This window comes from Phyllobates terribilis, unplaced genomic scaffold (genome assembly GCF_046119375.1).
Source record: "Phyllobates terribilis strain yellow unplaced genomic scaffold, ASM4611937v1 Scaffold_11__3_contigs__length_659146591, whole genome shotgun sequence".
Taxonomy (NCBI): domain Eukaryota; kingdom Metazoa; phylum Chordata; class Amphibia; order Anura; family Dendrobatidae; genus Phyllobates; species Phyllobates terribilis.
This window is the reverse complement of record NW_027362771.1, coordinates 548,145,966-548,169,250: the sequence shown is the minus strand read 5'-3', so window position 1 is coordinate 548,169,250 and position 23,285 is coordinate 548,145,966. Positions and strand designations below refer to the sequence as shown.

The following is a 23,285-nucleotide window of genomic DNA, read 5'->3' as shown; positions in this document are numbered from 1 at the left end:
AATGTGTATACATGTGTGTAATTTATATGCCTGTGTGTAATGTGTATACATGTGTGTAATGTGTATATATGTGTGTAATATGTATACATGTGTGTAATGTGTATACATGTGTGTAATATGTATACATGTGTGTAATGTGTATACATGTGTGTAATGTATATGCCTGTGTGTAATGTGTATACATGTGTGTAATGTGTATACATGTGTGTAATGTGTATACATGTGTGTAATGTATATGCATGTGTGTAATGTGTATACATGTGTGTAATGTGTATACATGTGTTTAATGTGTATACATTTGTGTAATGTATATGCATGTGTATAATGTATATGCATGTGTGTAATGTATATGCCTGTGTGTAATGTGTATACATGTGTGTAATGTATATGCATGTGTGTAATGTGTATACATGTGTGTAATGTATATGCGTGTGTAATGTGTATACATGTGTGTAATGTATATGCCTGTGTGTAATGTGTATACATGTGTGTAATGTATATGCCTGTGTGTAATGTATGTACATGTGTGTAATGTATATGCCTGTGTGTAATGTGTATACATGTGTAATGTGTATACATGTGTGTAATGTATATGCCTTTGTGTAATGTGTATACATGTGTGTAATGTATATACATGTGTGTAATGTGTATATATGTGTGTAATGTATATACATGTGTGTAATGCATATGCCTGTATGTAACGTGTATACATGTGTAATGTGCATACATGTGTGTAATGTATATGCCTGTGTGTAATGTATATGCCTGTGTGTAATGTGTATACATGTGTGTAATGTATATGCCTGTGTGTAATGTATATGCCTGTGTGTAATGTATATGCATGTGTGTAATGTATATGCATGTGTGTAATGTGTATACATTGTAATGTATATGCCTGTGTGTAATGTGTATACATGTGTGTAATGTATATACATGTGTGTAATGTGTATACATGTGTGTAATGTGTATACATGTGTGTAATGTATATGCATGTGTGTAATGTGTATACATGTGTGTAATATATATGCCTGTGTGTAATGTATATGCCTGTGTGTAATGTATATGCATGTGTGTAATGTGTATACATGTGTGTAATGTGTATACATGTGTGTAATGTATATGCCTGTGTGTAATGTATATGCCTGTGTGTAATGTGTATACATGTGTGTAATGTATATGCCTGTGTGTAATGTATATGCCTGTGTGTAATGTGTATATATGTGTGTAATGTATATGCCTGTGTGTAATGTGTATACATGTGTGTAATGTATATGCCTGTGTGTAATGTATATGCCTGTGTGTAATGTGTATACATGTGTGTAATGTATATGCCTGTGTGTAATGTATATGCCTGTGTGTAATGTGTATATATGTGTGTAATGTATATGCCTGTGTGTAATGTGTATACATGTGTGTAATGTGTATACATGTGTGTAATGTATATGCATGTGTGTAATGTGTATACATGTGTAATGTGTATACATGTGTGTAATGTATATGCCTGTGTGTAATGTGTATACCTGTGTGTAATAATAATATAATAATATAATAATAATAGTTTATTTTTATAGCGCCAACATATTCCGCAGCACTTTACAAATTTTAGGGGGGACTTATACAGACAATACAGAATAAGCATATCTCATATCGAACATGTAATGTGTATACATGTGTGTAATGTATATGCATGTGTGTAATGTGTATACATGTGTAATGTGTATACATGTGTGTAATGTATATGCCTGTGTGTAATGTGTATACATGTGTGTAATGTATATACCTGTGTGTAATGTGTATACATGTGTGTAATGTATATGCATGTGTGTAATGTATATGCCTGTGTGTAATGTGTATACATGTGTGTAATGTGTATACATGTGTGTAATGTATATGCATGTGTGTAATGTGTATACATGTGTAATGTGTATACATGTGTGTAATGTATATGCCTGTGTGTAATGTGTATACCTGTGTGTAATGTGTATACATGTGTGTAATGTATATGCATGTGTGTAATGTGTATACATGTGTAATGTGTATACATGTGTGTAATGTATATGCCTGTGTGTAATGTGTATACATGTGTGTAATTTATATGCCTGTGTGTAATGTGTATACATGTGTGTAATATGTATACATGTGTGTAATGTGTATACATGTGTGTAATTTATATGCCTGTGTGTAATATGTATACATGTGTGTAATATGTATACATGTGTGTAATGTGTATACATGTGTGTAATGTGTATACATGTGTGTAATATGTATACATGTGTGTAATGTGTATACATGTGTGTAATGTATATGCCTGTGTGTAATGTGTATACATGTGTGTAATGTGTATGCATGTGTGTAATGTGTATACATGTGTGTAATGTATATGCATGTGTGTAATGTGTATACATGTGTGTAATGTGTATACATGTGTTTAATGTGTATACATTTGTGTAATGTATATGCATGTGTATGCATGTGTATAATGTATATGCATGTGTGTAATGTATATGCCTGTGTGTAATGTGTATACATGTGTGTAATGTATATACCTGTGTGTAATGTGTATACATGTGTGTAATGTATATGCCTGTGTGTAATGTATATGCCTGTGTGTAATGTGTATACATGTGTGTAATGTATATGCCTGTGTGTAATGTGTATACATGTGTGTAATGTATATGCCTGTGTGTAATGTGTATACATGTGTGTAATGTGTATACATGTATGTAATGTATATGCATGTGTGGAATGTATATGCCTGTGTGTAATGTGTATGTATGTGTGTAATGTATATGCCTGTGTGTAATGTGTATACATGTGTGTAATGTGTATACATGTGTGTAATGTATATGCATGTGTGTAATGTGTATACATGTGTAATGTATATGCCTGTGTGTAATGTGTATACATGTGTGTAATGTTATTGCCTGTGTGTAATGTGTATACATGTGTGTAATGTATATACCTGTGTGTAATGTGTATACATGTGTGTAATGTGCATACATGTGTGTAATGTATATGCATGTGTGTAATGTATATGCCTGTGTGTAATGTGTATACATGTGTGTAATGTGTATACATGTGTGTAATGTATATGCATGTGTGTAATGTGTATACATGTGTAATGTGTATACATGTGTGTAATGTATATGCCTGTGTGTAATGTGTATACCTGTGTGTAATGTGTATACATGTGTGTAATGTATATGCATGTGTGTAATGTATATGCCTGTGTGTAATGTGTATACATGTGTGTAATTTATATGCCTGTGTGTAATGTGTATACATGTGTGTAATATGTATACATGTGTGTAATGTGTATACATGTGTGTAATTTATATGCCTGTGTGTAATGTGTATACATGTGTGTAATGTGTATACATGTGTGTAATGTGTATACATGTGTGTAATATGTATACATGTGTGTAATGTGTATACATGTGTGTAATATGTATACATGTGTGTAATGTGTATACATGTGTGTAATGTATATGCCTGTGTGTAATGTGTATACATGTGTGTAATATGTATACATGTGTGTAATGTGTATACATGTGTGTAATGTGTATGCATGTGTGTAATGTGTATACATGTGTGTAATGTATATGCATGTGTGTAATGTGTATGCATGTGTGTAATGTGTATACATGTGTTTAATGTGTATACATTTGTGTAATGTATATGCATGTGTATAATGTATATGCATGTGTGTAATGTATATGCCTGTGTGTAATGTGTATACATGTGTGTAATGTATATGCATGTGTGTAATGTGTATACATGTGTGTAATGTATATGCGTGTGTAATGTGTATACATGTGTGTAATGTATATGCCTGTGTGTAATGTGTATACATGTGTGTAATGTATATGCCTGTGTGTAATGTATGTACATGTGTGTAATGTATATGCCTGTGTGTAATGTGTATACATGTGTAATGTGTATACATGTGTGTAATGTATATGCCTTTGTGTAATGTGTATACATGTGTGTAATGTATATACATGTGTGTAATGTGTATATATGTGTGTAATGTATATACATGTGTGTAATGCATATGCCTGTATGTAACGTGTATACATGTGTAATGTGCATACATGTGTGTAATGTATATGCCTGTGTGTAATGTGTATACATGTGTGTAATGTATATGCCTCTGTGTAATGTGTATACATGTGTGTAATGTATATGCATGTGTGTAATGTGTATACATTGTAATGTATATGCCTGTGTGTAATGTGTATACATGTGTGTAATGTATATACATGTGTGTAATGTGTATACATGTGTGTAATGTGTATACATGTGTGTAATGTATATGCATGTGTGTAATGTGTATACATGTGTGTAATGTATATGCCTGTGTGTAATGTATATGCCTGTGTGTAATGTATATGCCTGTGTGTAATGTATATGCCTGTGTGTAATGTGTATACATGTGTGTAATGTATATGCCTGTGTGTAATGTATATGCCTGTGTGTAATGTGTATATATGTGTGTAATGTATATATTGTGTGTAATGTGTATACAATTGTGTAATGTAAAGACATGCCCTCTTTCTACTTTTAAAGGAGGAATAACAGAGGAATGGCACAAAATACAAAGGAAAAGTGTTCCAAAATTATTTTATGGAGAATAGAAATATTTAAAAAAGCAGAAGAGGTGACAGGTTCCTGTTTAACTGCAGTCACAGAGGTTAGGAGTGGAGTCAGGCTTTAGAAAAACAATGTGCTGCCATTATTCACTTTGCAGAATTCCCTCCTGACATTGTTCACTTTCTATTTCGTACTTCACTTTTTACTTTGTAGTGTTAATGTGCTTGAAGAAAAGATTTTGACTGAGTGGTCCTTTATAAAGCCTGGGGGATCCTTTGATCTCTTAAGAGAAATACTGAGCGGGGGAACTGATGAGAATACTACATACATATTTAAGTAATTACAGAGAGAAGATATCCTCAAGACCGCCATTCCTCCGAATATGAATTAAACAGCAGACGGCGCGAACGTCCTTATCCCGGTAATGACAGCGGACTCATGGGACGGGGGGCGCTGCATACTGCTGGGCATTATATAGAAGGGGGGTAGATCTTTCTTCATAACCATAATATTAGAGCAAACTTCACTGCAGATCTCATGTGGAGTCAGATTCACACTTAAAGCTGTTGAAAAACATGGCGCCATTAAAAAAAAAAGTGAACCCCTTTCCTTAGGTTGTGTAGGGTATTGGAGCTCTGCACAGTGGAGTTGAGCTGCAATAACCTGTAGATAAGGGTGGTGATGTTTTTGGAAGAAGGCGGCCATGATTTTCTAATCCTGGGCAATCCCATTAAAGAGAGTGTCCACATTTTATTATTAAGCTGTTTTTTAGGTTTAACATCATGGGTCCAATTCATCAAGACCGGCATTCTTCACTGGTCTTGATGAATGGAGAGTGGTGGTATGTCTTATTCACCTCCGCTCTATACAAGATGGGGCGCTGTTTTATCTTGGGGTTTCGGAACCCTGGGGTCCAACTGTCAGGATCTGCCAGTTGTTGCTTGCTATTTTAGGAAACCCCTTTAAATTATATTGGGAAACATCCATTAAATTTGCTACAAAGAAATAACACTGCAAAATAGCACAAGCGCATTAAAATTGTTAAAATTAAACACACAGAGGGCCAAAATGAAAAACTTGGACAAAGTCACGGGCCAACCAGTATACAGGATAAGGGGCCACACACAGTCCTCCATACAGAATAATGGGCCCCACATAGCCCTCCATACAGAATAATGGGCCCACATAGTCCTCCATACAGAATAATGGGCCCACATAGTCCTCCATACAGAATAATGGGCCCCACATAGTCCTCCATACAGAATAATGGGCCCCACATAGCCCTCCATACAGAATAATGGGCCCACATAGTCCTCCATACAGAATAATGGGCCCCACATAGTCCTCCATACAGAATAATGGGCCCCACTTAGACCTCCATACAGAATAATGGGCCCACATAGTCCTCCATATAGTATAATTGGCCTCACATAGTCCTCCATACAGAATAATGGCCCCACATAGTCCTCCATACAATATAATGGCCGCACATAGTCCTCCATATAGTATAATGAGCCCCACATTGTCCTCCATACAGAATAATGGGTCCCACATAGTCCTCAAAACAGAATAATGGCCCCACATAGTCCTCCATGTAGTATAATTGGCCTCACATAGTCCTCCATGTAGTATAATGGCCCCACATAGTCCTTCATACAGTATAATGGCCCCATATAGTTCTCCATACTGAATAATGGGCCCCACATAGTCCTCCATACAGTATAATGGGCCCACATAGTCCTCCATACAGTATAATGGGCCCCACATAGTCCTCCATACAGAATAATGGGCCGCACACAGTCTTCCATACAGAATAATGGGCCCACATAGTCCTCCATACAGTATAATGGCCCCACATAGTCCTCTATACAGTATAATTGCCCCACATAGTCCTCCATACAGAATAATGAGCCCCACATAGTCCTCCATACAGTATAATGGGCCCACATAGTCCTCCATACAGTATAATGGGCCCCACATAGTCCTCCATACAGAATAATGGGCCTCACATAGTCCTCCATACAGAATAATGGGCCCACATAGTCCTCCATACAGAATAATGAGCCCCACATAGTGCTTCATACAGTATAATGGGCCCACAATAGTCATCCATATAGTATAATGGCCCCACATAGTCCTCTATACAGTATAATTGCCCCATATAGTCCTCCATACAGAATAATGAGCCCCACATAGTCCTCCATACAGAATAATGGGCTCCACACAGTCTTCCATACAGAATAATGGGCCCACATAGTCCTCCATACAGTATAATGGCCCCACATAGTCCTCTATACAGTATAATTGCCCCACATAGTCCTCCATACAGAATAATGAGCCCCACATAGTCCTCCATACAGTATAATGGGCCCACATAGTCCTCCATACAGAATAATGAGCCCCACATAGTCCTCCATACAGAATAATGAGCCCCACATAGTGCTTCATACAGTATTATGGCCCCACATAATGCTCCATACAGTGGTTGTTAACTACCTTCCTGTACTACCAGGTACCGGCACAGAGGTCATTGATGACTCCTGCCGGCGATTCAGGTGTTCCAGGTCAACAGAGCAGTTTTTCCTCTTCTGGGCTGCTCTGTTGACGGGGCGTGATTGCTGACATGATGCTGATTGATGGCCAGCTCCCCACAGTGAGGCAGCAGGGAGCCAGCTGTCAGTCAGCCTGCTGTCAGCAGTCACGACCTGTTGACAGAGTAGAGTGGAAGAGAAGCCGCTGCTCTGTCTGAGATGTCAGCAGAAGCCACAAAATTGCTGGTAGGAACAGTATGTGACTGCTCTGTGCTGGCAGAGATTGGCGCTTGTTAATTCTTAGGTACATAGTAAAAAAAAAATTTTTGATAACCCCTTTAAACAAATGCACCATTTTTTGTACTTGGAAAGTCAGCAGCCTACAGAGCTGTCTATTGGAAAATTCACATGGGGACATGCAAAATTTTGATAATAATAACGATTATAATAATTTATTAATACATCATTTAGGAAAAAAAAAACATGTTACTGCTTGGCACTTGCCAGCGACAGACACACATACGTCATAGTGCAGAGTCACTGACTCCGGCCGCACCCGTGTTCTGCTCACATGTGATAAGAGGACATTTGGTGTCATACAAGTATAGGGTGGGACCGTTGTGCTATGCAATAAAAAAAATATTGAAAAAAAAACACCCCGTAAAGATTCACTATCAACAAGGTAACAGATGTATAGATAACATACGCAGCCCTGGCAGAGCAGTCACCCGTGTACCCACCGATGGGCAGCGCTGCCAGCTTACAATATATCCATGGCAAGTGCTTGCCGGGTGCTGGCCAAAGAATAAGCATCCAGCGATTCACTGAGTGTAAGCAATCAGGCGGCCTTGTTTTGTGCGAATCTGACACCTGAGCTATAAGTGGACTCACTTTTAGGGGTTATCGACTAGGTCACCCCTTTATTAGTTAGGGTGCTAAGAATGGCAGGTGGATGATGGACGCTGGGGCGGGGGTCCCTGCAATCAGCTCATTATTGGGAAAACTCTTTACCAGGTCCCAATCATAAAAAAAAAAAAAATACATAATATAACATAATTAGGTTTTGATCGGTGGCGATCAGTGTGCTGAGACCCCCCTCCCCAGCAATCTCTTAAAGGAGCTGAGCGCCGTGCCTTTTTGTTGCTGCTCATTCCCTTCATTTTGACAATCGGTGGGGTAGTTGGCATCCGGACCCCCATTAACAACACTGCTAACAGGTCACTATGATACGTTAAGCCCAAGTTCCCATTTACTTTTTTTGTCCCATTGGGTTTTTTTCTGCAGGTGTCCGAACCAAAAATACTGATTATTGCTTTTTTCTGTGTTTTACAGTTTTTCTGAATTTCGGTTCAGATTTGAAGCAGCATTTTTTTCATTTGTTATGTTTTTTTTTTTATTCAGTACAGAAATGCTGGGACTCTGCATTTTTTATATGGGTCCCAAATGTGACTTAGGGAACATTCAGACGTCCGTGCAAATCGGTCCGATATCGGACCGCAATGCACGGACTGGCCGAGGCTCTCCCAACCAGAGAGGGACAGCCTCAAAGAAATACATGAGGCTGTCTCACTTTGTGCGTGAGACCCGTGGCTAGTTCCTGAATCAGCTGTCTGATCTTGGACCGATCAGCACGGACATCTGAATGAGCCTTAAAGGGAATAAATGCACCAAAAACGCACAGTTCAACAGCGGGCAGGAGGTTTCATTACATCACATCCACTTTGCTTGAACTCTTAAATGTAGTGGATTTTTTGAACAAAATAAAAAAAAAAAAACAGTGGAAAAAAATTACGCTACATGGGAACATAATCTAAAAGTTTTTATAGAAGGCCTAGGACTCCTATAAAAACAAACCAGTTTCTACAATTGGACTTCTTAGTAACTTTAGCCATAGATGTAAGAAAACTGTTGACCAATGAAAAGTTATTCAACCCCCCCAACTCCAGTTTAACTCGTATATTCAACTCAAGGCAATGTGTATGTTTTCTCCTATGGAGGGAGAAGGCTGCCAAACACTTCCAGCACCGTTCTTCTCTAGGGCTTAACAATTTTTCATCAGTCTAAAAATTATCCAACACAGCCAGTTTTGATATTATCCATTTCTGCTATATAGATTACTTGCAAATTCTTGGGACAGTCACTTAAAGGGGATGACCATTCTTAGATATATTCACAAAAAAAAAGAATGTTTGGCATTTTTTGTGGAGCTCTCATACAAGTGAATAAAGAGAGCCACATATGTGCAGACACCTGTCCATTACCAATGGGGTAAGAAGGGGCCCTGATTTTCAAAATAACTAAAACAATTCTGTGTACATTCATATCATGAATGATGGCCCCGTCGCACTCCTTTTAAGGGTAGGTTCACGCAACCGATTTCTCCGCATCCAAGAAAAATGGTTCGATTATTCTGATCAGAGTTTGGTCCGAGTGTCATCTCTTTTCTCGAACGTGGAGAGAAAAAAAGAAAAGGTTTTCCACCGTCTCCATTCTGTCTGTCCTTAAAAATCGGGCTGCACTCGGATGTCATTTGAGTGCGGTCACGAACCCATAAAGTTGCATTGCCAATTTTGATCTGACACTAGGTTCAAAATCAGACATGCCTCTGATTTTTTCCATGGACCACCCGCTCCGAGGAAATCGGACATGTGCACAGCGACATAGAATATCATGGGTACGAGTGCTATCCATGAAAACCACGGACAGCACTCTTCCGAGAAAATCGAACCCTAAAAGAAAAGGTAAATACACCGTAACCGACTTTTCACCTGCATCGGTTGCATTCGATTAGGATATGAAAAGAATGTTTCTATTCACTGACAGCAAGCAAGAGCTGCTGAAAATGCTGCAGAATGGAAACACACAGTATATTGTAAAGTTGCAGAACGTTTTATTTTATTTACAAATATGTAAAAAAAATGGATTATGTATTTATGTATTGTAAGGAGATTTCCCTCTCTCCGCACTAGTGACAACTACGTTTTGCAATTATTTATAACAGTTGTAAAACACGGGAAATGCTTCCCGATTCTCCAGAGAGAAGCCGCAGATGGAGTTTTACAGTCTGAGTATTTCTCATTGGATGGAGAATAGCTCATTCATGTGGAGAGGTAGCTTCAAGTTCAGAAGACTTCTACAACTTTTCAACCCAGACCCCAATTAGCCCCCTATTTAGCCATTACTACTACTTCCACTCACCTTAATAAACATTATGGCTCACAGAAGGGTCGTGCTCCACCTTGGAAGGAACCTTTACCCTCCACTTGTGGTTCCCTGTGGATTCTCTTCTGGACCTTCTGAATCCCAGGCGAAAAGTGCTTTGCTATCTCTGACTTCAGCTTCACTATCTATGAGCCCAGGCGTTGTTGATTCCCTACCCTTCTGCCCTCCTCCCTAATTTTGCCTCACCGTTCATTACTTGAAATACGCCAATCAGCAAACGTGATGAGAAATGGCTTGGTTATAGCTTAGTACAGCTGACATACAAATCATTAGAATGGCATACATGACCCATATTCCAAAGCTGCATTACTACCAGTACTCAAATACAGCAACATTTCTTTAAAAAGGGGATCCAGTAAAGTGGATCTGTTACTAGATTTCATAGTACAAACTGCATACATTATTAATTAGATCTCTTTGTCCGATGAAGCTGGTGTGCTTACTTTCAAAATCCATGTGAAAATGGAAGTTCAAATCATAGCCAAAAGCTTTGAGACTGGCACAAATTTTGGTTTTCACAAAGTTTGCTGCTTCCGAATGTTTAGAAGTTAATTGGTCATTCATATAATACATGGGTGGCTCTAGCGTGACAAAATGGACCCCCTCTATGTCAGAAACTGTAATTGGATGGTCTTCATGAAGCTGAACCCATAGGCAATTTTTAGTAATCATGCCACTACATACACAACCAGTAATCAATAGTCTTCTTTGGTATATAGCTGTTGTCAAAGGGGCTCATTTACTAGGTGAGGTGGATTCTCTAAAGCCCAAGGTCCGGGTGGGCACAGGGGCCATGGGTGGTGGAGCATCAGACAGGTGAGTTACACAGGACACAGATAGCAGACAGGAGTCCATTAGCAGAGGTACTGAAGTCCGAAGGCAGACAGGTAACTGAGGGACTGGGAGCCAGGAGATGTCTTGGAAACCGCAGACAGGTTTCAGGGGTACTAAAAGCCACAGGCAGACAGGAGACATCCTGGAATCTGAAGGAGGAAACATAGCTGAAATACTGTAAGCCACAGACAGATAGGAGATGTCCTGGAATCTGCAGGAGGAAACGTAGCTGAAGTACTGGAAGCCACAGGCAGACAGGAGACATCCTGGAATCTGCAGGAGGAAACGTAGCTGAAGTACTGGAAGACACAGGTAGACAGGAGACGTCCTGGAATCTGCAGGAGGAAACGTAGCTGAAGTGCTGGAAGCCACAGGCAGATAGAAGTCGTTCTGGAATATGCAGGAGGAAACGTAGCTGAAATACCGGAAGCCACAGGCAGATAGGAGACATCCTGGAATCTGCAGGAGGAAACGTATCTGAAGTACCGGAAGCCACAGGCAGACAAGAGACATCCTGGAATCTGCAGGAGGAAATGTAGCTGAAGAACCAGAAGCCACAGGCAGACAGGAGACGTCCTGGAATCTGCAGGAGGAAACGTAGCTGAAGTACTGGACGCCACAGGCAGATAAAAGACGTTCTGGAATATGCAGGCGGACACGTAGCTGAAGTACCAGAAGCCACAAGCAGATAGAAGATGTCCTGGAATATGCAGACAGACACGTAGCTGAAGTACTGGAAGCCACAGGCAGACAGGAAACGTTCTGAATACCATAGACAGGTTGTGGAGGTACTGAAGGCTGCAAGCAGCCACAGACAGGGAACTGTGCACAGACAAACTAACAGTCGTAATACCAAGACACAGATGTGTGTCTTGGGAGGCTTTATATAGGTCTAGAAAGCTCAACACATGGGAGCACGGCATGCTACTTGCAAAGCCCAACATGGAGCATAAAGTTTAGCAGACCGGGGTATAAGGAGCAGAGCCCGGACCTGGGACAGGTGTGTAACAGTCTTACTTGTGGAACTTGCCAAAAGTCATTCATAATGGACAAGTAAAATGTCTCCGATCTTCAGTCATCACTTACCTCCAGCCTCACTCCCTAAAGCCTTCCATAGACTAGAAGTAACTAATTATTACATCCGACTTCCCCTAATTTCTATGAATTAAGAAGACTTCAAGCTGCTTAGAGAAAACAAAACAAGGATTGGCTGAAAACATTCAAAATGGACCCATTGGGGTATTCAGATGTCTTAGCCAATAGACTGTACTACGTGCCACCAGAAAGGTGGGACCTGCCCAGTGATGCACAGAGATTTCATAGATCTCTGCTATGGTTTCCGAACTACCTGGAAAAGGGGGACTTGATTCTTTTTTTTGTCCTCATAATTCCCTTCACCCAATGGAATATTTATAGAGGTTTGAGTTGTCACAGTTGTCACCAGGCCCATGAGCCAGGAGGCAAACAGGGCTCCTTACAACACCACCTCTTACTGTCCTGTTAACGATCAGGCAGAGCGTTTCTGAATAGCTCTGCCTGTTCATTGAGAGGTCTGTGTGGCTGTAAAAGTTGCCTCCCGAAATAGGAAGTTGCGGCAATGCTGGGTCAAAGGTATGCAGCATTGACCCTTCCAAAGCCATAAGCCACCAGTTTACCATAAATCTTTACTCCCCTAGACCACCAGGTATATTGACATTAATAAATCTTTCACTGCTGACGACCACCACGGATACTGGATTAAACCCCCAGTTGTGCTGATATTAACATCACCACTGATCACACAAAATAACTAGGAATACAAACATTGACCCCTTCATTGTTCTAGACCATCAGGAAACCCTGACCCTGACATTAACCAACCAACCAAGAGGAATCCTTACATGCTAGAATTATCCTCCAAGCCCTAGATCGCTAGGACTGTGACTGTATGCTGAAGTTAAAGGGTCTCACTTCCACCAGGAGGACAGCAAGTCTACACATTTATCCAGGATCATACACTTGTTAGAATAGGACACGTGCAGAACACTTGCCAATCATGAACGCATCCTGGCAGGTATCTGCAGTCGTGACGTTATTAGTGCCGCTCTGCTCCAGCAATGTTCATCTTTGCTCGTGCGGAGGCCAAACCTTTTAATACCTTCACTGCCCTTGACCACCAGGGATACTGATTTTAACCCATCATTACCTTCAACCACCAGGGGTGTAGCCATTGACCTTCGTTGTGCTAGGCCTGGATGCTGTTTAGTACTATTTGTACAGGATGATATGTGGCCCTGTATATCTGACCTCCGTATAGCCAATAATTTCAGCGCTGCAGGTTAATATTAATTAATTGCTGTTCTGTAGAGGAAACAGTGCCCACGTCCCTAATTATCTCACTTGTTGCAGATTTCTGCTTTCAGCAGAGTCATCATCACTCACAGACAAAACGGGATAATGAACTGTTTTATTTGGAACATAGAGCAATCATTATCTTCATCATCATCACAACATGAAGGATTAAAGCAAGAGAATTGACACAAACAAAACCAGAGAGGTCATACAGCACAGTATGAGCAAACTCTAACAACACAGCCTTTCCAACATAAGCCTGCAGCTGTTGTATCCTTCAACATCACTAGTTACAAAGCTACTAGCTACTGGCTTACAGGCAACATTGCCAGTAATGGAGCTGAAAGTCACATTCCTGCTATGGACAGCGACTCTAAACACATGACCTGTGGGTCGCCTGTGGCCCCTGAGGCTGCATCTTGTGGCCCACGATCACAGGAGCTCCAATGACGATTGCGGCCCAGTCCAGGAGGCCGCTGACGCCAGCGCTTCTTGTCCGCTGAATGTGTGTAGTTGGACGCACATTCAATTGAAATGCATTGCAGCTCAGAGATCGGCTGTCTGCTCCGCAATACCAGCCACCGGTCAATCAGATGCCAGCAGCTGACATCAGTATGCCCAGGATGGGGACATTACTACAATATAGAGACATTACTACAAGATGGGGACCAAGTTGGGGATATTGCTACAGGATGAGAACAAGATGGGGGACATTACTACAATACGGGGACCAGGGTGGAGACATTACTACAAAATGGGGCTAGAATGAGGGACATTACTACAAGATGGGTACATTATTACAAGATGGGGACCAGGATAGAGACATTACTATAAGATGGGACCAGGATGGGGACATTATTTTCCGATGGGACCAGGATGGGGAATATTACCACAAGAAGGCAAGAAGGGGACTAGGATGGGGACATTACTACAATATGGGGACATTACTACAATATGGGAATAAGATGGGGGACATTACTACAATACGGGGACCGGGATGGAGACATTACTACAAGATGGGGACCAGCATGGAGAACATAACTACAAGATGTTGCTAGGATGGAGGACATTACTACAAGATGGGGTACATTATTACGAGATGGGGACCAGGATAGGGACATTACTATAAGATGAGACCGGAATGGGGGACAGTACCAAAAGATGGGGACATTAGTCACATTACTACAAGATGGGGACCAGGATGGGGGACATTACTACAAGATGGGACCAGAATGGGGGACATTACTACAATACGGGGACCGGGATGGAGACATTACTACAAGATGGGGACCAGCATGGAGAACATAACTACAAGATGGTGCTAGGATGGAGGACATTACTACAAGATGGGGTACATTATTACGAGATGGGGACCAGGATAGGGACATTACTATAAGATGAGACCGGAATGGGGGACAGTACCACAAGATGGGGACATGGATGGGGACATTAGTCACATTACTACAAGATGGGACCAGAATGGGGGGACAGTACTACATGATGGGGACCAGGATGGGGACATTACTACAAGATGGGGACCAGAATGGGGGACAGTACTACACGATGGGGACCAGGATGGGGACATTACTACAAGATGGGGACCAGAATGGGGGACAGTACTACATGATGGGAACCAGGATGGGGACATTACTACAAGATGGGGACCAGGATGATGGACAATATTAAAAGATGGGACCAGAATGGGGGACAATACCACAAGATGGGGACATGGATGGGGATATTATTCACATTACTACAAGATGGGGACCAGGATGGGGGATATTATTACAAAATGGAGGCCTGAATTACTCTATGGGTCGAATTGTAATACAATATCACTGTATGGGGCCAATTAAGGACAAAAAAGGAAAAAAAAGGAAAATAGTAAAAAAAAATTCAAAATAATAATGTAAAAATAGTTGCCACTAAAATTGCTGTTTTACATACAAACTAAAGTAGGCAAAAAAAATCATACGTTTGTTATTGCCGCATCCATAAAGACCCAAGCTATAAAACTGTACCATAACCCATATGATGAATGCCATTAAAAGAATAAAACGAAACACATCAAAAATATTTTAAAAAATGATCAAGAAGTCGAATAGAAAAAAAAAATGTATAACTGAGAACGTTATCTCGTCCTGCAAAGAATGCTGCTCGACAAATTCTAATTGTTTCTATGTGCGACCCATATACCCAGCAGAGTTTGAGACCCATGCTCTAAACTAGGAGATGCCGTCCCCGGCCCCACAGCAGCCGTACTGGCCGCCTCTATGGTATTCACGCTCTTGGGTCTGCTAACACATAACTCACTTCTCTGTCGTGTCCTCTTACTTTGCCTGTACCTGTTGCTCTCCCTGCACCACCATCTGTTGGAATCCTTGCTTCGTCCATCCTTTGGGAATCGCAGGAGATTTTGGGTATATTTCACGACATGTAACCCTGAAAGAGATGTCCCTGTATACCACTCGCTCGCTGGATCAATGTGTCCCGCGTCAGTCTATGCCCCCCAGTAGTATGTCATAGGCTGAAGTGTCACCCTGCATTACTCTATGACACGTTACCCTCTAGAAACCCTATATTACTGCTCGTTAACACCCTGAACTCTTCCAGATCACCCAGCGTGACCTCCCATCGCAGGCGCTGATAAACACCATCAAATGCCGTAAAAATCCCCTCCACTATATTCACAAGTGTTATGAATTATACGCGGCCCCCCGGGGGGGTAGCATACGGTTCATACAGGGTTCATACAGAATCATGCTGTGACCATATTACCGTACATTATCCCTGGCACTGGCTTTATTGTGTAGCATCGTCGTCAGTGACTTTGCACATTTTTTTTTCTCCCTCGGTCACAGGGAAACCATTTCATATGTCGCCTCCAGCTCTGCATTATATCGTCTCCTATCACTGACCTAGAAATATTCTGGATCTATTAACTCGGCTGGCCTGGGGGGGGTTAAAAAACCATTACAAACCAAATGTCAATAATTTACTCGCTTTTTGTCACATTGATTGCTGATGTTCACTTTATTTATTTATTTTTATTCAGTGTTTTGTATATTTATTGCTCCCCTTGGTTTTAAATTGCAGTGGATTATGTTGGTTCTATACGTATAAAAATTATTATTTTATAAAAATTCATTTTATTTTTTTTTTTTTTGCTTTGGACTATGGGGAGTGCATTATACTGTATGGATGACTATGCGGAGTGCATTATACTGTATGGAGGACTATGGGGAGTGCATTATACTGCATGGAGGACTATGGGGAGTGCATTATACTGCATGGAGGACTATGGGGAGTGCATTATACTGTATGGAGCATTATGGAGTGCATTATACTGTATGAAGGACTACATGGAGTGCATTATACTGTATGGAGGACTATGGGGAGTGCATTATACTGTATGGAAGACTGGAGGTAGTGCATTATACTGTATGGAGGACTATGTGGAGTGCATTATACTGTATGGAAGACTATGGGATGTGCATTATACTGTATGGAGGACTATGGTATGTGCAGTATACTGTATGGAGGACTATGGGGAGTGCATTATACTGTATGGAGGACAATGGAGTTCATTATACTGTATGGACGACTATGGGGAGTGCATTATACTGTATGGAGGACTATGGAGTGCATTATACTGTATGGAGGACTGGGGGAGTGCATTATACTCTATGGAGGACTATGGGGAGTGCAGTATACTAGATGGAGGACTATGGGGAATGCAGTATTTTAGATGGAGGATTATAGGAAGTGCATTATATTATATGGAGGACTCTGTGGTGCATTATACTATATGGAGGACTATGGGGTGTATTATACTGTATCGAAGGCTATGTGGGGGCTATTATAATATTTGGATGGCTAAGTTTGAGCCTTTATATTGTATGCAAGGAATTATACAGTGTGAACGTTTGTGTGGGGTTCATCATACGGTTTAGGGGCCATTAGGAGAGGTGTGGGGCCATTATACTGTATGTAGGCCTATTATACTGCAAGAAGGGCTGTGTGGGGGTCACAGTTGGGGGATCATACTGTGTTGGGGTCACCATACTTTTCCAGGGGAGTTGATGGGTGGGTCATCACACAGTGCATGTGGGGGGTACTGTGGAAGAATTCAATGTGGGGGTATCTTACAGTGTTTGGGTGCACTATTGTTGACATCATACTTTGAGTGTAATGACAGGGGAATCTAGAGCTCCAGTAGGAGGAAAATTACTTTGTTAAGGCTGGAAAGTTGTGAAGTATGCTCTTCTATGACCCTATTTTTTTTCTATTTTTTTTGGGGGGGGGGCAATTGAAACTTTTGCTATTATGCCTCATGATTTCTATGTACACCCCTGCATAGTGATATTATTCAGTCTCCGTATGGTAGTGGTATTTTTCATACTGCATAGTGGTATAATTCAGACTTAGTATGGTAGAAGTATTACTTTTCATCCTGCATAGTGGTATTATTCAGCCTCGGTATGGTAGTAGTATTATTTTTCATCCTGCATAGAGGTATTATTTAGGCTCAGTATGGTAGTAGTAGTATTTAACACCCTACAAAATGGTATTATTCAGGCTCAGTATGGTAGTAGTATTATTTTCATCCTACCTAATAGTATTAATCACCTCAGTATGGTAGTAATATTATTTTTCATCCTACATAGAGGTATTATTCAGGCTCAGTATGGTAGTAGTATTCTTTTACACCATACATAATGGCATTATTCAGGCTCAATGTATTAGTATTAAACACCCTCAGTATGGCAGTTGTATTTTATTCACCCTCAGTATGGTAGTGGTATTTTTCATACTGTATAATGGTATAATTCAGGCTTAGTATGGTTGTAGTATTATTTTACACACCACATAATGGTATTATTCACCATCAGTATGGTAGTAGTATTATGTTTCATCCTACTGTACATAGTGGTATATTCAGGCTCAGTATAGTAGTAGAGTAGTATTATTTTACACACTACATAATGGTATTATTCACCATCAATATGGTAGTAGTATTTTTCACCCTACATAATGGTATTATTCACCCTCAGTATGTTAGTATTATTCACCCTCAGTATGGTAGTAGTATTATTTTTCATCCTACATAGAGGTATTATTCAGGCTCAGTATGGTAGTAGTAGTATTTTACACCCTACATAATGGTATTATTCAGGCTCAGTATGTTAGTATTATTCACCCTCAGTATGGTAGTGGTATTTTTCATACTGCATAATGGTAGTATTCACTGTCAGTATGGTAGTAGTAGTATTTTTCATCCTACATGGTGGTATTATTCAGCGTCAGTATGGTAGTAGTTTTATAGATGAAGCATCTGTCATCAGATATTACACGTCCTGTTCTTGCTCCAGGTCCCAGTGACTTTGTGTTTCCTGGTATAACACACTTCTCTATTTTTGTGCGTTACTATCATATCTTAATGCGTGAAATCGTTATCCGTGAAATATGTCTTCTTCATTAGATTTACTAGCAGCCACTACAGTGAGTGTGAACCTTAATTGATTCTTCACCGGGAGATCTGCTATTCATTAGAAAAAGACCTTGGTGGCCGAGAACATAATATCTGGGAGTAGCAGGTCTCGGCCTGTGTACCTGATGTCTCAGTCCGTCTGAACGGCATGTAAATTTATATCTAGCTCATATATATTATACAGTACATTGTTTTGTTTTCTCACCAAGATCTGATTTTATTTTACCAGTATACAGTAGAAGAGTTTTCAATTTGTGAATTAGTAAATAGGCCATAAATCTGATTTATACAAGATCCACAGAAAACGGTGTTCTCAAATTCAGAAAACAGCTGGTACAGTTATATAAGGAGATGGTCATGTGTAGACCCTGAATATCCAGGGATTGTATACACAGCTCATTCCCTTCATTGGACACCATGCAATACTTAAATTCCCCTGTGGAGGCGCTACAAAAAAATTGAATACTTTTTAGGTTCTCTAACATATTACAATTGATTTCTAGGGGTCTTGGCAGCAGGACATCCTACCATCTTTATACTGCTGACATTACTTGAGTTGTTGGTTTTGGACATCTAAGTGAAATAGGTAGTACTCTGACTGCTCACATACAGTCCTAATAAGCAAACTTACTGGCACAAATTTTTTTTTATCACTCCCAGCCAAATGTGTGAATACCGGCTGTGCATGTGGTTTATCGGAGGACTGGGATTGTCAGGGAGTGAGTTTTTTAGGAGTTCGTGTCAGCCTCTGTGGTGATATACAAACAAAAGCATAAAGCAGCACTCTGTAAGCGCTAAGATGTATGCAAACATTGAATATATGAAATCTGCACTTCATTACTACTATCTAAAATATACTTATATAAATGAAGATACTTAGCACATAAATTGACAAATCATACCTTTCTTTAATGGAGCCCTAACCTAATGTCATGCCTCTCCCAGGCTAAAAGCCTACAAATTAAAAAGGCAGATAGGATCAGCACTAATTAAAAACAGCCTTAGGCTGATGAGAGGAGCGCTCAGTCAGAAAAGGAGGCAGTCAAAACCAGTAATGCAGTTCAAATGTCATGTATTCAATCTCTGCATACATCTTGGCGCTTACATAGTGCTGCTGTATGCTTTTGTTTGTATATTATGCAGCCATAGCAGCTTGCTCCTGTTTTATAGCCTATGTGGGGAGTTTACAGTTGACACTTTTTGTGCCCCTAGCTTCCTCCCAAACCAACCCAGAACCACCCATTTGTGGGAAGAGTTTGTGTACAACCCATACACTATGGCCCGAGATGCCTCAAACTTGTTGGGATTGTTTCTGAAAAGCAGAACAGTTGGCAGATATGTATTCCCTTTGATCGAGATTATCTGACTTTACTTGACCTTAATGTTCACGGACTATTGGCCCGATTTCTGCCCTTGCGTTTTGATACCGATCTTGGACCTGACATTCACCTGTTTTCTATTAACTTGTAGTCCTGTCTATCCCTTTAGTTAAAGCCACTGTAAACCTTCTATTAGGGCCTACCTGGGTTTCCCATCGGAAAAGTGCATACCTCCCTGAAGGGGTCAAGTTTTTTAGGTCCAAGTTCACTACTTTGCCAGGTTGAGAGCTAGCTCTTCCAATTCCCCCATACACAAGAACTCTCGGCTCGGCCGAGAATTCCTATGTTCTCTATGAGAAAGCCATTGCGAGAATTATATGGCATCGACTTTTCAAAGGAATTGGGTGATTGAATTCCTACTGTCCGATTCTTCTGACCTCTGACACCATCTTTCGGGAGGCCCCCATATACAGTAGATGGTTGGGTGATCCCGCCAAAAATAAAAAGGTTCAACTGACTTTTACCAAATGTGTAAGGAGGCCTTAACTGCTGACAGTTGTCTGGGAATTAACAGATGACAGGAGCTTGAAGGTAACATAACAGTACTTCCAAAAACCAGTCTGTCTCAGGTCAGATGGGGAACTTTAATACCTGTTACAAAATGGAGTGGCAGGGCGGACGTCACTCAATTTAATCTTTATAGGTCGGCCAGAAAAGCCGAGAGCAGTGCTCAGCAGTCCCATTGGGAATGAATTTGGTGGTGGTTGAGCATGAGCATTGCCGTTCCATCCCAACAGGGATACAAATACCCCTTCATGCCGATTGGTGCGGGTCCCTGCGGTCAGAAGACTCCCGCGATCCACCAATGCTGTGATGTGTTCACTGGACAACCCCTTTAAAGCTAGAACTTGAAAGCTAGGAGCAAAATAACCACTAATCTCTGGGACGTCAATGAGGTAATGTCTTTGGAAACAGTAGGATCCATCAGCAGATATATATTTTTTTATCCAGTATATAAGAACAAAGCTCAAATAGAAGTGAGCAGGACCTGGGACCCTTTTGATTGCGTGGAGATGGTGCAAATCAACAGCAAGAAAATATAGGGACATGTTTCTCTGCAAAATTGAAGGATGGTGCATATTTTCCTATAACTCAGGAAGAGATACCAACCCGCAGCTATCTTTGTAATACTGTCATTATGTAATTAGTTGTTTTAGTTGTTACAGGCGCTGCTTGATTGGTCCTCATTACATGCAAAACGCCATGAAATTATCCTAACTCTGTTGACATCATGTATTTTCTGATCACAGTACTAGGTATGGTGGGGGCTCGCCTGGCATAGTATACAGTATACCATAGCTACAGAAATAATAATACGAAATAACATCCACTAACGTACAATTGAAAAAATGCATGTTATTATGGTAAAATATACAAATTCATTGTAAATTTGTAGTGCAGATATTTAGGGCTTTTTAATCTTTTTCTACTGAGGTCATACTAGCCATTTTGTCCCGACCCACTCACAGCGTCCACAGAATGGTCATGTGACTGCATAGACATCTTTTTCGTTGTTTTTTATTTAACTATTCATTAAGCAACTTTTTAAAGTCTTCTTTAAGAAGTTTCTACCATTCTAGCTGAGCAATTTAGCAAAAATGTTACAAATCTGTCAGATCTCTGCTACTGTTCTGACAGCTTTTTCTGCTCTCCCTTTGTTTACAGCAGACAAAGGGTAAATGAGCAAACAAATGGATAGCCCCTGGCAGTAGTGATAAACAGGCAAACTAGTTTTGTAGAAAAGATACAGTCTGTTGCAGCAGTGTTTGTAAAGTGAACAAGTCTGCTTTCAGCAGATGAAGGGTTAACTGCAGGTCGGAGTCAGGAAGTAAATGCGGATATGCGGATTGCAGAAACAAAAAGGAGTTTTCAGAGATGATTGCAGCTGAGAAAACTGGGGAAGCAAACTCCAAAACACAAGATAACAGAACAAAAAGCTACTTAAGGAGGAAATGTCACTTGCTCAAAATAATTTAGTAAAGGGAGCTTGACAGGTGATATATGCTGACCATCCACAGGCAGCATGTATCAGATACTGGCTGCATGATGTCAGCCAGTGGATAAGCCACCAGAGACCCGCTTGTCTGACTAGTCTCCCATACGGCTACGTCCCCAATGGCCTTTATACTATATTTTTCTCTGAAAAGCTTCAGTGTGGATTGGGCACCATGTATCTGCTGTCAAGTTCCCTTTAAATACCTTTTTAAAATCCCTGAGCTCCAGTGATTTTGTCACTTTTTTCCGTTTTGAAGCTGCGAGGCTCAATTACAAAGATATTCACCTTTATTGGTTTACATTGAGATATGTGAAATCTCTGCTTGCAACTCAACTGGGTGTTTCTTCAGAGTTTTCTCTGGGTGTTGCACTTTCCTCCCTCCCTCCCATGAGCTGTCAGTCACAGATCATCAGCATCTGAGACTGATAGATCAGCTGTTCAGCTGTGATTGGCAGTGTCTGTAAGGAGTGAAAGCGTACGCCCCCAGTGAAGACTCTGAAGAAACGCCCATTTGGTCTGGAAGCAGAGATTTCACATACTGCGCTCCAAAATTAACAAATGTGAATATCTCTGCATTGGAGTGAAGCAGTGCAAAACGGAAAAAAATGGGAGGATCAAGAGAGATCAGGGATTTTTACAAGGTATTTACCGGTAACTTGATTTTTTTGAGTACATGACAGGTCCTCTTTAATGCTCAGATACATACAGGTGTCAGAGTCAGTTTTAAAAGGCATTGGATGATGATGTTTGCCGGACAACTTGTATATCCCGGCGTCAGCATAGGGGAAGGGAAAAGGGCCCAGTGTTGTATCCAAGACAGATGAGTAACATTGATGGACTCAAACCATCCTTGCATTATATTCCTGAGAATGGCCACCATGTAATACTACATTTTACGATGTCTATTT

General features: G+C 40.5%; 1 protein-coding gene across 23 annotated transcripts in view; it reads right to left on the bottom strand.

Moving 5' to 3' along the window:
* Positions 1-23,285, bottom strand: part of ANK1 (ankyrin 1) — a 312,183-nt gene that overhangs the window by 219,666 nt on the left and 69,232 nt on the right. Inside the window, exon 1 of one of the 23 annotated variants that reach the window (XM_073653989.1) lies at positions 15,857-16,103. The exons of 21 other annotated variants lie outside the window; for them this stretch is intronic. In XM_073653989.1, coding sequence (XP_073510090.1) covers positions 15,857-15,880 — 24 coding nt within the window. In that variant the 5' untranslated portion in view covers positions 15,881-16,103. Of the gene's footprint in view, positions 1-10,322; positions 10,501-15,856; positions 16,104-23,285 lie in introns of those variants that run through there. One more of the 23 variants, XM_073653990.1, reaches the window with a different exon arrangement.